At 34.8% G+C, this 15,522-nt stretch overlaps 1 protein-coding gene across 1 annotated transcript in view; it reads right to left on the bottom strand.

Annotated features, from left to right (window-relative positions):
- Nucleotides 1–15,522, bottom strand: part of Srbd1 (S1 RNA binding domain 1) — a 237,839-nt gene that overhangs the window by 168,529 nt on the left and 53,788 nt on the right. The window contains exon 10 of the mRNA XM_047522685.1: nucleotides 8,919–9,022. Within this exon, the coding sequence (XP_047378641.1) occupies nucleotides 8,919–9,022 (104 nt within the window). The remainder of the gene's footprint in view (nucleotides 1–8,918; nucleotides 9,023–15,522) is intronic.

Raw genomic sequence — 15,522 nt, 5'->3', positions numbered from 1 at the left:
AAGAGAAAAACACAAGTTAAAAAGGATGAATTCAATCCTACCCTGTCTGCATTTTCATCCATCTACAGCATTTCTGCTCTTGTTCTTCAATGGCTCTTGAGAATACATTAACAAAATATTAATGTTTTCTAGTCCACCATTAAAGTTTCACCTCCCTTACTCATCTCAGGCAAGGAAATGAACTAAGCTTCAGTGAGTAAATGTACAAGCAATTACACTGTGACATTCCAAAGGTTACCTGATAGCAAACAACTAAACCCCTTCCATAGAAGGACATTACTTTAGTTACAAATAATTTTGTTTTTTTAAATTGAATGAAAGCTCTTTTAGGCAGGACATATATCCTTCTTTCCACCCAAATCTCCACTATGCCCCACTGTCACCTTAACCTGAGGACAAGAATTAGCCACAAGTTCTGCTTTCACTGGACAAAAATTTTTTAAAAATGCAAAGCATGAAAAAAGTAAATACTAGAAATATGCAAAATAAAGGTACAGAGAGCTCAAGGTAGGGTGATAGCAGTCTAACATACTTAGTGAAAAGCAAGATTTGAGTCAAACTATGTTCAAATTCTACTCTACTACTTTCTTGGGAGATTTACTTAACCATATCTGCTATTTCTCATCTATAAAATGGGAGTAATAATCATATTTAATTCAGTGTTGTGAGTTAATATGTAAGGAGATTATAATTTTTTTGGCACATTCTATTTAAGCACTTGCTGCTGCTGCTGTTATTGTTATTAATTTGGAGAATTCAATATCAAGAAAAACTTCCCAGAAGAAACACCTGAGATAGGTATTAAAAATGAATTGTGGCAAGCTGGGGTTGTGGCTCAGTGGTAGAGCGCTTGCCTAGCATGTGAGGCACTGGGTTCAATTCTCAGCACTGCATATAAATAAATAAATAAAATAAAGGTCCATCAACAACTAAAAAAGTATTTAAAAAAATGAATTGCACTTACCAAGTAAGACAAAGAAATGTGATCATTCTGAGAAGAAACCATAGCATACCAGAAAGCTCAGAGGCAAGAAAGAACATGATAGATTCAAGTAACTGCAAGTAGATTAGTACTGTTAGGGTATAAACTGGCAGGATGAAGTCAGAGGAAGAAGAGGCTAGAATATATGGCAGTGGAAAGATTATAAATGGTTTTATATACCCTGCTATAGAGACTGGCTAGTTAGGAGAGGAAACACAGTCCTGGGTCGTGGGATAATAGGCTAGGAAGATAGTGCTTAAAGGCAGGAAGACTAATGAAGTGATTTTTTTAAATGAATACACCTGATGTCTGCTAAGGTTATTCCCCTTAAAACCCCAACAAAGGTTTTCCCACTAGTTACAGGAAAAAGTCAGAAATCCTACTATTACCTATGCATATCCTCTTGAAGCTCTCCAGTCATCTTTTTCAAACCTCAAAATCCTCCTTTGGTTTCAACTGCTCTGCTCTCCTCCCTGGAACAGAGTACTGTGGGTCTATTTTATTCTTGAAGATGTCTCAGTTACATCCATTCAGTTGCCCTTTAGACCACTAGACTCAGTCCTGAACGATAACAGCTCGACTAATATCCAGCATTACAGAAGCTTCTTTTTTCCCTACCCAACAATAATTTATGCCCCTTCCCTTTATGCCGCTTCCTTAGCTTCCTAGAAGCTATTCACAGAAATTAGCACAAGGGACCTGAAACAGTATGATGAGTTCATAGACCTTACCACTTACTATATCTTTAAAGAAACACAATAGGTTTGCCTTACAGAATATTATCCCAAAACCTGATTCTTCCACCACTCAACAACTAAATACCTCTGAATAAAACTGAAGGACCTCACCTAAACCAAATTCCACAAGATGAAACACATGTCATATGAGATATGCAAATAAAGCAAAAAATATATATATATATAAGGCAGGAACCACAAACTCAAATGCCTGCAAGGGCCAGGAGAGTACTATGAACAACTGAAAAGACCCATACCCTAAACTATATGTTTTTGACAGAGACATGCTTTGTTCACCCACTGCACAAAGAAATAGTCTCTACTTTGACAAAGAAATATACTGTCCTCATTTCTTATACCTAAGATAGATGAATCTTCAGAAAGAGAAAATAGGAAAACTACCCCATTCACAATAGCATCGAAAAAAATAAAATACTTGGGAATCAATCTCACAAAAGAGGTGAAAGACCTCTACAATGAGAACTACAGAACACTAAAGAAAGAAATTAAAGAAAACCTTAGAAGATGGAAAGATCTCCCATGTTCCTGGATAGGCAGAATTAATATCGTCAAAATGGCTATACTACCTAAAGTGCTATACAGATTCAATGCAATTCCAATTAAAATCCCAATGATGTACCTTGCAGAAATAGAGCAAGCAATTATGAAATTCATCTGGAAGAATAAAAAACCTAGAATAGCTAAAGCAATCCTCAGCAGCAAGAGCGAAGCAGGGGGTATTGCAATACCAGATCTTCAACTCTACTACAAAGCAATAGTAACAAAAACGGCATGGTATTGGTACCAAAATAGACAGGTAGATCAATGGTACAGAATAGAGGACATGGACACAAACCCAAATAAATACAATTTTCTCATACTAGACAAAGGTTCCAACAATATGCAATGGAGAAAAGATAGCCTCTTCAACAAATGGTGCTGGGAAAACTGGAAAACCATATGCAATAGAATGAAATTAAACCCCTATCTCTCACCCTACACAAAACTCAACTCAAAATGGATCAAGGACCTCGGAATCAGACCAGAGACCCTGCATCTTATAGAAGAAAAAGTAGGTCCAAATCTTCAATTTGTTGGCTTAGGATCAGACTTCCTTAACAGGACTCCCATAGCACAAGAAATAAAAGCAAGAATCAACAACTGGGATAGATTCAAACTTAAAAGCTTTCTCTCAGCAAAGGAAACTATCAGAAATGTGAAGAGAGAGCCTACAGAGTGGGAGAATATCTTTGCCAACCATACCTCAGATAGAGCGCTAATTTCCAGAATCTATAAAGAACTCAAAAAACTCTACACGAAGAATACAAATAATCCAATCAACAAATGGGCTAAGGAAATGAACAGACACTTCACAGAAGAAGATGTACAAGTAACCAACAGATATATGAAAAAATGTTCAACATCCCTAGTAATAAGGGAAATGCAAATCAAAACTACCCTAAGATTTCATCTCACCCCAATTAGAATGGCGATTACCAAGAATACAAGCAACAACAGGTGTTGGCGAGGATGTGGTGAAAAAGGAACACTCATACATTGCTGGTGGGGTTGCAAATTAGTGCAGCCACTCTGGAAAGCAGTGTGGAGATTCCTCAGAAAGCTTGGAATGGAAACACCATTTGACCCAGCTATCCCACTCCTTGGCCTATACCCAAAGGACTTAAAATCAGCATACTACAGAGATACAGCCACATCAATGTTCATTGCTGCTCAATTCACCATAGCCAGATTGTGGAACCAACCTAGATGTCCTTCAGTTGATGAATGGATAAAGAAACTGTGGCATATTTATACAATGGAATATTACTCCGCAATAAAGAATGATAAAATTATGGCATTTGTAGGCAAATGGACGAAATTGGAGAATATCATGCTAAGTGAGATAAGCCAATCTCAAAAAACTAAAGGACGAATGATCTCGCTGATAAGCGGATGAGGACATATAATGGGGGGTGGGAGGGGCTAGCATTAGGTTTAGGGTTAGGTTTAGAGTTAGGCTAAGGAGAGCGGTAAGAATGAAGGAAAGAAGGACTGTGTAGAGGGAAAAGAGGGGTGGGAGGGGTGGGGGGAGGGGAAAAATAAAATAAACATCATTACCCTATGTAAACGTAAAAAAAAATAAAAAAAATAAAAAAAAGAAGAAAAAAAAAAAAGAAAAAGGCTTTCTCCATCCAGCTTTTGTTTTCCACATTTAAAAAAGAATTGGAATGAGGAGACAGTTTTCCTTAAAACCACTAAACAAAAATTAAAACAATTTTAAAGAACAGAAATTTACTCATCAGGTCAAAGACAAAAATCTGCAAGCTCAAAATTACAAATCCTGGCCACTTGTACAGTCCAAGTTATGAACAGGAACTGATGAGATCGTTCCCTCACATATGTTTTTGTTTAAAGAGCAAATGCAGAAATTTGGATTACTGGAGTTTTCACAAACATAACTATTACAACACGTGACAAGATTAGAAAATCTCTTCATATTTATCCTCTTGAACGAGCAACATACTATTACAAATTATGAACTGTTCAGTTATTGGATTTGGACCTAGATTTTTTTTAATACTAAGATGTTAGTACTCAATTCTTCCTTGTTATTCTAATTAACTTAGATAATAACAATATTTCCATTCAACTTATCGTTTGCCCTAATTATATGGTACTTTATCTATTTATAGCATAATAAGTGATGCCATCATCTATCTCCTTGTTCCAGCCATACAAATGCCATGCTTCACGTCACCCCTCCCTAATCAATCCATCCGCCAGTTAACGGAAGGCATTGTCCCACTTACCTCTTGTAGACTCTACCTCCTAAACATTGCTCCAATCTATTTACTTATTTCCTATTGTTACTATCCTAGTCCAAGTTACCATCATCTCTTGCCACCACATCTACTCTTAGTTCTTCTCAAATAATATTCTATACTGTAGTCACAGTGATCTTAAAATGTAATCTGATTACGACACTCCTCTGTTTAAAACATTTATTAGATTCCCACTAAAGATGAAAAAACAAAATCTTTAGTATACCTAGAAAGCTAAGTGTCACCTAGTCCACACTGATTACCATCCTCATTTCTTGCTGCCTTTCTTCCCTCTTCTGGCTTTGACCTACATACATGCCAAGTCAAATACATTTGAGTTCTGTGACACAAACTCTTACAAGTACTCTATACTTCTATTCAGTGTTCCCTCATTAAACTACCTGGTCTTCAAGGACATACAGTGTGTTTTTCAAGTTTCCAGGAGGATCTCCAAACATCTAATATGCACCTGATTGGATGAGTATGTGAGGGAGGAAAGTGGAAAAAGTAGAGGTAAAGAGTAAAAAACAAAAAAAGATTCATTAAGCAACCATGTCAAATGTGCCCTAAAAAAAGAAAAAAAAGTCCTTGAGAATAGTTCAAGGGTTCCCAGAAAAATGTTTCAGCTCTACATGAAAAAAAAAAACTTTTAATTAAAAATTATATTACTATATCATATTTACATAGCATGTTATATTGTAGGTTAAATAATATTACCAATTACTTAACTAGGAAATGCAATCCTTTTTTTTGGAAAGAGTATAATTAAAAGAACAATACCAGCTGGGGACAGTGGAATACACCTGTAATCTCAGCAACTCAAGAGGATGAAGCAGGAGGATCACAGTTTGAGGCCAGTCTCAGTAACTGAGGGAGGGCCCAATAACAATATAGCAAGACATCCCATCTCAAAATTTAAAAATTTTAAAAGGGCTGGGGATGCAACACAGTGGTAAAGCACACCTAGGTTCAATCCCCACTACCAAAAATTAATATATAAATAAGCACAGGGGAAAAAATAAAATACAGCTAAGCCAAGGAAAAATAATTATATCACTATACAGAAAACCATTCCCTGATATTTACTTAGTATAAAGACAGTTAAAAGTAAAACTAATAGTTCTTTATTAAGGACTGACTGATACTAATAATTAGGAATATTTTCAGGAAAATAAGTTAGAAGTTGTCCCCAATTTATTGTGACCTATTTACTAAAACACTTCTAGGAAAGGAATGTGACCATAATCTCACCACTAGGTAATCACTTTGTGATACTATCAAAGGCCTATTTAACATGGGGCATTAAGCTACAAAATTACATGGAATATCACTTCATTCTCTTAAATTTATAAGGAAGGTATAATTCACCACTTTAAGGACAATGAAACTGAGAATGAAATTAAGTAACATACCCATGGCAACATGGGTAGGAAGTAATATAATTGAAACTCAAACATGCCTGCTTTACAAGATTTTATTTTTTATAAGAAACCATTTTAGAGTTTGATTATAATTAAAATTAAAACATATCTTAATGTAAATTCTTCAATATAATATTTCTTTTAGATATTTATTCTTTTTATTTTCGATGAAATTTATTTATTTACAAAGGAAATAAGCATTCGCAGAAAGTGATAATTACACAGTAAAGTATAAAATAGAAAATTAAAATCTCATACCAAAACCAAGGAGTAAGCCATTTATTATCTTCTCAGGCATTTTCCTATATATACATAGACAAATCATTTGCCATTAATGAAATTATACATAAATAATTATCTTTTTAACCTACTAAAACATGTTAATCTCAACTTCAGCTCAATCTCAGCTTTTTCTAAAAGCTGCACAAAATTCCATTGTATGTACATAACATAATTGAGTAATTAACCTACTAATTAACATTCAAATTAAGTTTTACTTGGTTAATATTATTTGGTGATTCAGCAAGTTGATCCTTTGTGGAACTGCATTGGGCAACTGGCTTCCAATAAACCTGACACAAGAACTATGTTGTATGAAGGAACCATTTACCAAAGTATATAGCACATATCTTTTCAAAGAATACTACATCTAACAATTCAAGTAGTATTTGCAGCAAGCTCTCTAAGCTAAGTTCACACAGAGGCAGCTGGTGATAAGCATATCTGAAATTTAGGTAAGCTCCTTTACATCTTTGTTTTCTTATTAGTCACATGGTGGTGACAAAATCTGTTGTAACAATCAAATAGATTGTTGTGAGGATCAGATACATTTAGGAAAGTTAAAATTAAAAGTCAAAAGTGTTATACAAAACTGTGTTGCTAGTTTAAATGGTTTCCTTAACAACTAAAAAGGTTAACAAAAAATTTAATAAGTTTAAAAATGTCACTGAAATATCTAATAAGTTTAACGTTTATTTCAATCACCCTTAACGTGCAAAGTTTTTTAGGTAAACCACATACAGTTTGTTTAAAGATTTATAATGTAATATCCTATTAATCACATTTTTGTTTCAATCATCCTTAATGAGTAAAACATTTCAGATATGCTATATACAATATGATGTTTGAACTTATTTTTCATGAGGGAAAATATGCTCTTTGTAAAAGATTCAAATGGTACAGAAAAGTACAGTCACGTATCACCTAATAATGGGGAAAAGTTGTAAGAAATGCACTGTTAGGTAATTTTGTCACAGTGCAAACATCTAAGTGTGCTTCTGCAAATCAAGATGGTATAGACTACCACACAGCTAGGCTATATGGGATAGTCTATTGCCTATAAACTTAGTTTATAATCTAGTTATAATCTTGGTTACTGTACTAAACATTGTAGGCAACTGTAACAAGATGGTAAGTATTTGTGTATGTAAACACAGAATAATACAGTAAAAATTCAGGATAAAAGATTAAAATCAAACAGTACACCTGTATAGGGGGCTTACCATAAATGGACCTTGCAGAACTGAAAGCTATTCTTGGTGTCACTGACTGGGGAGAGAATATGAAGGCCTAGGACATTACTGTATATTTACCATAGATTTCATAAACACTGTACACATAAGTCACACTAAATTTATTTTAAAATGTTTTTCTTTCTTCAATAATAAATTAACCTTAGCTTACTTTAACTATTTTACATTATGAACTTATTTTTTTAACTTCTTGACTCTTTTGTGATGACACTTAGTTTAAAATACAAACACAGCTATGCAGAAATAATTTTTCTACATATTCTAATTTTATAAGCCTTTCTCTATTTTTTCTTTTGTTTATACTTTTTAAACTTTTTAATTAAAAAACTAAGGCACAAACTTTCAGATTAGCCCAGGCACATCTTGTCCCACAGGAAGTCCTCAGAAAAGCAACATGCATGGAGTTGTCACCCTCTCTGATAACAATGTCTTCTTCTGAAATACCTCCTGAGATGTTCTTGAGGAGGAATCATTCCTTCCAGATGTATGTCTATGATGGTTTACTTCGTTTGTCTCCTTTTTTAATCATAGATTTGCTTAGAAGCAGGTAATGAACCACAATCAGTCCTCTCGGTTAACAAAAAACTTTCCAGGGCTAGAGAAGGAGCTCAGTGGTAGAACACTTCCCTAGCATATATGAGGCCCTGGGTTTGATCCCCAATAAAAAAGAAAAAAAAAAAAAATTAAGCGTTGGGGTCCATGTTTTCAAACTTTATAACAGCCTGTTGAGGTCTGTAAAAGTTTATACCAAACCCTTCACTTTGAATTTTCTTGGGCATTCTTTTTTCTCTCCTGCAGTTTCTTTTTCTGTTCTTCGGCTATGTGTTCACTAAGCAATGGAACTTTTTCAGCTCTATAATAATCCTATGGGACCACTGGCATATATAGTCCATCTATATAGTCAATAGTCTGACTATTGACTAAAATGTTGTTATGCAATGCTGACTGTACTGAAGTAAAAGTTCTTCTCCGAGAAATCATTATTGTTTCTTATGCACCCTCCCAGATATTTTCTGTTTAAACATACACAACACATGTACTTATTTTTCTTAAATATAGCTGGGCATGGTGATGTACACATATGATCCCAACAACTCAGAAGGAAGGAGGATCACAAGTTTGAGACCATTCTCAGCAACTTGGGTCCTAAGCAACTTAGTAAGACCCCGTCTCAAAATAAAAAATAAAAAGGGGTGAGTATGTAGCTGAGTGGTAAAGTGCCCTGGGTTCAATTGCCCCATACCAAAAAAGAAAAGGAAATAAAAGGGAAACAAAAACAAAAGCAAAAACAAAAAACAAAGAAGATACTATATACATTGACACTAGCTTTTTTTTAAAACATTATAGACATCTTTCATATCAGTACATAAAGACATCAATATGGAACTTTAGAAAGTTAATCTGATAGAAATATATAAACATACCTATTTTGGATGCACCACCTACAGAATTCATTCTTCACTCCATCAGAAATGTTGACCTTGACTGTCAATATCTTCAAATTCTCTCCACGATTAATTGCCAAAATCTGAGCACAAACATATATGGTAAAGACTGATAATCCACAAATATATAAATGATAAATTTAATCAGTCAACATTTATGGCTCAGTCAATTTATGAAACCAATTAGACAACAACTTAGCCAAAAGCTATTATCAATTACTTATTTTTTAATTTACCAAGAATGTATTCAAACTAATACATTCCACCATGGAATTCCACCATTTTAAGAAGAATTAATAGCAATTCTTCTTAAACTTTTCCAAATATATAAGAGATGGAAAAACTTCCCAATTCTGAGTCCTATATTACACTAATAGAAAACAAAGCAAAACTTATACAGACCAATATCTCTTATGAATATAGATGTAAAAAACCTCAGCAAAACAATAACAATTCAAATCCAGAAACGTATAAATGGGATTACACACCAGGACAGAGTATAATTAATTCCATGAGTGTCCAGTTGATTTAACATCTAAAAATCAATTAATATATTATATCAATTCAATAAAAAACAAAAATCTTACAATCATATCAGTAGATTCAGAAACATCTGACAAAATCCAGCAGTTCTTCATGATAACACTAAACAAACTAGTAATAGAAGGCAAATACTTTTTTTTTTTTTTTTTTTTTTTGGCAGGGGGGCAGGTACCAGGGATTGAACTCAGGGGCACTTGACCACTGAGCCACATCCCCAGTCCTATTTTGTACTTTATTTAGAGACAGGGTATCACTGCATTACTTAGTGCCTCTCTTTTGCTTTGCTGAGACTGGCTCTGAACTCTCGATCCTTCTGTCTCAGTCTCCCAAGTCGCAGGAATAACAGGCAAATGCCACGGTGCCTGGTTTAGAAGTCAAGTTCTTTAATGTGAGAAAGAACAGAATTTAAGGCATAAACTGAAATTGAAAGTAAGTAATGGGATAAAGCAGAATTATTGTAGATGTCAACAATGAACAGGAAATAGGTAGTAAGAAAAGCAAAGGAAGTTGGATCAGTGAAGGGAGCAGCAAAAAAAGAACAGGAATAGAAGATCCCAGGAGAGAATGTGAAGGTCAAGTTACAAATTCATTTGAGAAAAAATACCGCACTAAGGACCAATTCAGAGAATGAAAACAAGTTTCAGCCAAAGGGATTAATTTAGTAGACAGGCATAAGAGGTAGCTCCTCAACACTTGGAGAAATTATAGGTAATGCTGTTCCTTTACCATAGACTGCCATCATTTTCATAGATTTCTGTATTCTGAGGTACTACATCCTCAGATATTTATGTGGAGGCTGAAAAATAGGGTTCAGAGTTGGGAACACAAGGCCTCAGCACTGTAGGGATTAGGAAGCTATCTTTGTGACATCATCCCTCTTGCATTCAAAATAACCTAAAAAGTTCTTAAAACACAGGACTATTTTTCAAAACTGACATTCCCCAAAAGGTTTACTTTCTCAGGCCTCATTACTGTTACATCTAGAAGACTGTGTCAATCACAAACTTAAATCTAGTCACAAACTAACCCGGAATACCACATGGACTAAACACACTATTTAAAATGCTGAGACCAACAAAATATTTTCAAGCAGAGATTAAAAAGGACAGTTTTAGTAAAATAAAATTGCATGTTTTTCAAAGTTTTATTAAAATTTTAAAAAGCACAGAAGGGACAAAATATGACACCATCTTCATTTCTGAAAAAGGAAATTAAGTATGCTTAGTCACGAGTACCCGCTATTAGAAATTATTTTTTCATTATGCTATATCCATCAATAATAACCTGGCAAGTAAAATATCAATGTATGAACATTTTTTCAAATTACTTAAAGCATACACTTCACCCAATATGATAAATACAATATATACAAAATTAAAATTGACAACTTTAGAATATAAATAGGAAAACATTTCAAATCTTTAAGGGTAAGGGCCATGTCACCTCTATACTTCAAATACGACCCAAAATATAATAATATTCAAGAAAAGTCTTTGGGATAATTAAAGAGTTTTGTCATGATACAACAAGAATAAAATATTTTTGTCTGTGCTATTGTAAGATTTTTGAAAAATTACTCTTTTTTTTTTTTTGTGGTGCTGGGGATTGAACCCAGGGCCTTGTGCTTGTGAGGCAAGCACTCTACCAACTGAGCTATCTCCGCAGCCCGAAAAATTACATTTTTAATGACGGAAGCTAAGTATCACATAAACAGTAAAGCATTCTACTACTTTCTTTTTTTTTTATTAAAATCTTCTTTATTTTTACCAACTGTATTTTGATTCATTGTAAACAAATGGGGTACAACTGTTCATTTCTATGGTTGTACACAATGTAGATTCACACCATTCATGTAATCATACATAAACATAGGGTAATACTGTTTCATTCTACTATCTTTCCGTCCCCCACTCCCTCCCACCCCATCTTCCTCTACATCATCCCAAGTTCCTTCATTCTTCTCTTCCCCGTGCCACCCCCCATCATTATATATCGTCAAGCATTTATCAGAGAAAACATTCAGTCTCTGGTTTTTTGGGCTTGTCCTATTTCACTTAGCATATTTTTCAATTTCATTCACTTACCAGCAAATGCCATAATTTTATTCTTCTTTATGACTAATATTCCATTGTGTATACATACTCCCACAGCGCAAGAAATAAATGCAAGAATCAATAAATGGGATAGATTCAAACTAAAAAGATTTTTCTCAGCAAAGGACACAATCAATAATGTGAAGAGACAGCCTACAGAGTGGGAGAAAATCTTTTCCACACACACTTCAGACACCGCACTAATCTCCAAAATTTATAAAGAATTTAAAAAACTTTACACTCCAAATACAAAGAACTCAATCAATAAATGGGCTAAGGAACTGGGCATACACTTCACAAAAGATATACAGGTGATCAACACATATATGAAAAAGTGCTCATCATCTCTAGTAATTAGAGAAATGCAAATTAAAACCACCCTAAGATTTCATCTAATCCCAATCAGAATGGCTATTATCAAGAACACAAGCAATAATAAGAGTTGGCCATTCACAATAGCTTCGAAAAAAATAAAGTATTTGGGAATCAATCTCACAAAAGAGGTGAAAGACCTCTACAATGAGAACTACAGAACACTAAAGAAAGAAATTCAAGAAAACCTTAGAAGATGGAAAGATCTCCCATGTTCTTGGATAGGAAGAATTAATATTGTCAAAATGGCCATACTACCAAAAGTGCTATACAGATTCAATGCAATTCCAATTAAAATCCCAATGATGTACCTTACAGAAATAGAGCAAGCAATTATGAAATTCATCTGGAAGAATAAAAAACCCAGAATAGCTAAAGCAATCCTTGGCAGAAAGAGTGAAGCAGGGGGTATCGCAATACCAGATCTTCAACTCTACTACAAAGCAATAGTAACAAAAACGGCATGGTATTGGTACCAAAATAGAAAGGTGGATCAATGGTACAGAATAGAGGACACGGACACAAACCCAAATAAATACAATTTTCTCATACTAGACAAAGGGGCCAAAAATATGCAATGGAGAAAAGATAGCCTCTTCAACAAATGGTGCTGGGAGAATTGGAAATCCATATGCAACAGAATGAAACTAAACCCATATCTCTCACCATGCACGAAACTAAACTCAAAATGGATTAAGGATCTCGGAATCAGACCAGAGACCTTGCATCTTATAGAAGAAAAAGTAGGTCCAGAGCTTCAACATGTCGGCTTAGGACCAGACTTCCTCAATAGGACTCCCATAGCACAAGAAATAAAAGCAAGAATCAATAACTGGGATAGATTCAAACTTAAAAGCTTTCTCTCAGCAAAGGAAACTATCAGCAATGCGAAGAAAGAGCCTACAGAGTGGGAGAAAATCTTTGCCAATCATACTTCAGATAGAGCGCTAATCTCCAGAATCTATAAAGAACTCAAAAAACTCTACACCAAGAATGTAAATAATCCAATTGACAAATGGGCTAAAGAAATGAATACACACTTCACAGAAGAAGATATACAAGCAATCAACAAACATATGGAAAAATGTTCAACATCTCTAGTAATAAGAGAAATGCAAATCAAAACCACCCTAAGACTCCATCTCACCCCAATTAGAATGGCGATTATCAAGAATACAAGCAACAACAGGTGTTGGCAAGGATGTGGGGAGAAAGGTACACTCTTACATTGCTGGTGGGGCTGCAAATTAGTGCAGCCACTCTGGAAAGCAGTGTGGAGATTCCTTTGAAAACTTGGAATGGAACCACCATTTGACCCAGCTATCCCCCTCCTTGGCCTATACCCAAAGGACTTAAAATCAGCATATTACAGAGATACAGCCACATCAATGTTCATAGCTGCTCAGTTCACAATAGCTAGATTGTGGAACCAACCTAGATGTCCTTCAATTGATGAATGGATAAAGAAAATGTGGTATATATATACAATGGAATATTACTCAGCCATAAAGAATGATAAAATTATGGCATTTGCAGGCAAATGGATGAAACTGGAGAATATCATGCTAAGTGAGATAAGCCAATCTCAAAAAACCAAAGGAAGAATGATATCGCTAATAAGTGGATGATGACACATAATGGGGGGTGGGAAGGGTTAGTGTTGGGGTTGGAGTTGGGTTTAGGGAGGGGGCAGGAATGGAGGAAGGAAGGACTGTATAGAGGGAGGGGAGGGGTGGGAAGGGTGGGGGGGAAGGGAAAAAATGGCAGAATGAATCAAACAACATTACCCTATGTAAATTTGTGATTACACAAATGGTATGCCTTTACGCCATGTACAGTCAGAGAAACAACATGTATCCCATTTGTTTACAATAAAAAAAAAAAAGAAAAAAAAAAAAAAAGAGTTGGCATGGATGTGGGGAAAAAGGCACACTCATACATTGCTGGTGGGGTTGCAAACTGGTACAGCCACTCAGGAAAGCAGTATGGAGAGTCCTCAGAAAGCTTGGAATGGACCTACCATTTGACCCAGCTATCCCACTCCTTGGTTTATACACAAAGGACCTAAAATCAGCATACTACAGTGATGCAGCCATATCAATGTTCATAGCAGCTCAATTCACAATAGCTAGACTGTGGAACCAACCGAGATGCCCTTCAATTGATGAATGGATAAAGAAACTGTGGTATATATACACATTCTACTACTTTCCATCATCCTCTTTTTACCACAGTGAAATGCAGATAGGAAGAGAAATAAATTTGAAAATGATTTATTGAAGACTTCAGGTTTGTAGAAGAGTAACAGTCCGTTTCCTGATTTGAAATCTCTCCTCATCCTCCAAGAACCATAAAATCAATAAAGAGAATAAATAAAGCAACAGAGAACATCTTTAGCTGAGATCTTCATTGCCAGCACTAGCTGAGATCTTTATCTAAAATAGATTTCTTAAAAGCAACATACAAAGAAAAGCAACAATAGAATAATATTCAAGAAACTTAAGAAAGTGGAAAAAAAATCTGAATGTATCAGAACTTAGAATACCGTACACATACACCCTTCTTGAGTCATATGCTAGGGCAGCAGTCAGCAAACTATGGTCCATGAGTTTGTTAAATAAAATTTATAGAATAGTATTGATTTGGACAGAGCTTATGAACTAGGCCCAACAGTCCAAGTCAAAATGGAGTCACTTAATGCAAGTTTCAAGTCATCCAGTAAGCAAGTTTGTCTGATCTTCCAAGGAATCAGGAGAGTGAAAGATACAGTAAGAGTCAATCTGCAAACAAGACAGTTTTAGCCAGCATAATAAGGAAGCTTCCACTACTTACAAAGAAAGTAACTTTGAAACAACTAATCTGCTTTTTTGTATTCTTTCCGCTTTCCCCAGCCCAGTTTTTGACTATGAAGCCAAACTCCTCTGCTCAACTCATCAGAACAGTCATTGTATTTTATATGAGGTGTTGCCCCACTCTAGAATCCCAAATAAGAACTAATTAAGATCTTTAAATTTGTTGTAATTTTGTCTTCTGACAGGATGAAGTCAGTCTGACATCTATTTTTGTAAATAAAACTACTAAAATACATATATGATCACTCATTTATGTATTGCCAATGACTGTTTTTATATACCTACCTGGTAGTTGTACACTTTCAAAAAAAAAAAAAAAACATCTAACAAGTCTAAAATATTTACTCTCTGAGCCTTTACAGGAAAAATCTACCAACTTCATACTAGATTAGAGAATAAGTTTCATTAATTCAAATGATTAGGAAGCTGTGGCAGAAGGACTAAGGACAGGCATTTCCTATAATTGTGGAGCTAAGATTAAAGCAAGAGTGGGATCATTTTCTATTAAGAAAGCATAGGTTGCTATCCTGATAGATAAAGAAGACTTCAAGATAGAAAGCACTAAACAGGATAAAAGAGGAAACTTAATTTTAAAAGTCATATTCTATTTTTGGAATTGAGGGACACTACACTTCAAACACGTTGACAGGAATATCACTAAAAATGGTAAAATCAGTAACTCCAAAACTATTCTATCACAAAATTAGCAGAATGAACATTCTC

This window comes from Sciurus carolinensis, chromosome 13 (assembly GCF_902686445.1).
Source record: "Sciurus carolinensis chromosome 13, mSciCar1.2, whole genome shotgun sequence".
Taxonomy (NCBI): Eukaryota; Metazoa; Chordata; class Mammalia; order Rodentia; family Sciuridae; genus Sciurus; species Sciurus carolinensis.
This window is presented reverse-complemented; position numbering and strand designations above follow the sequence as displayed.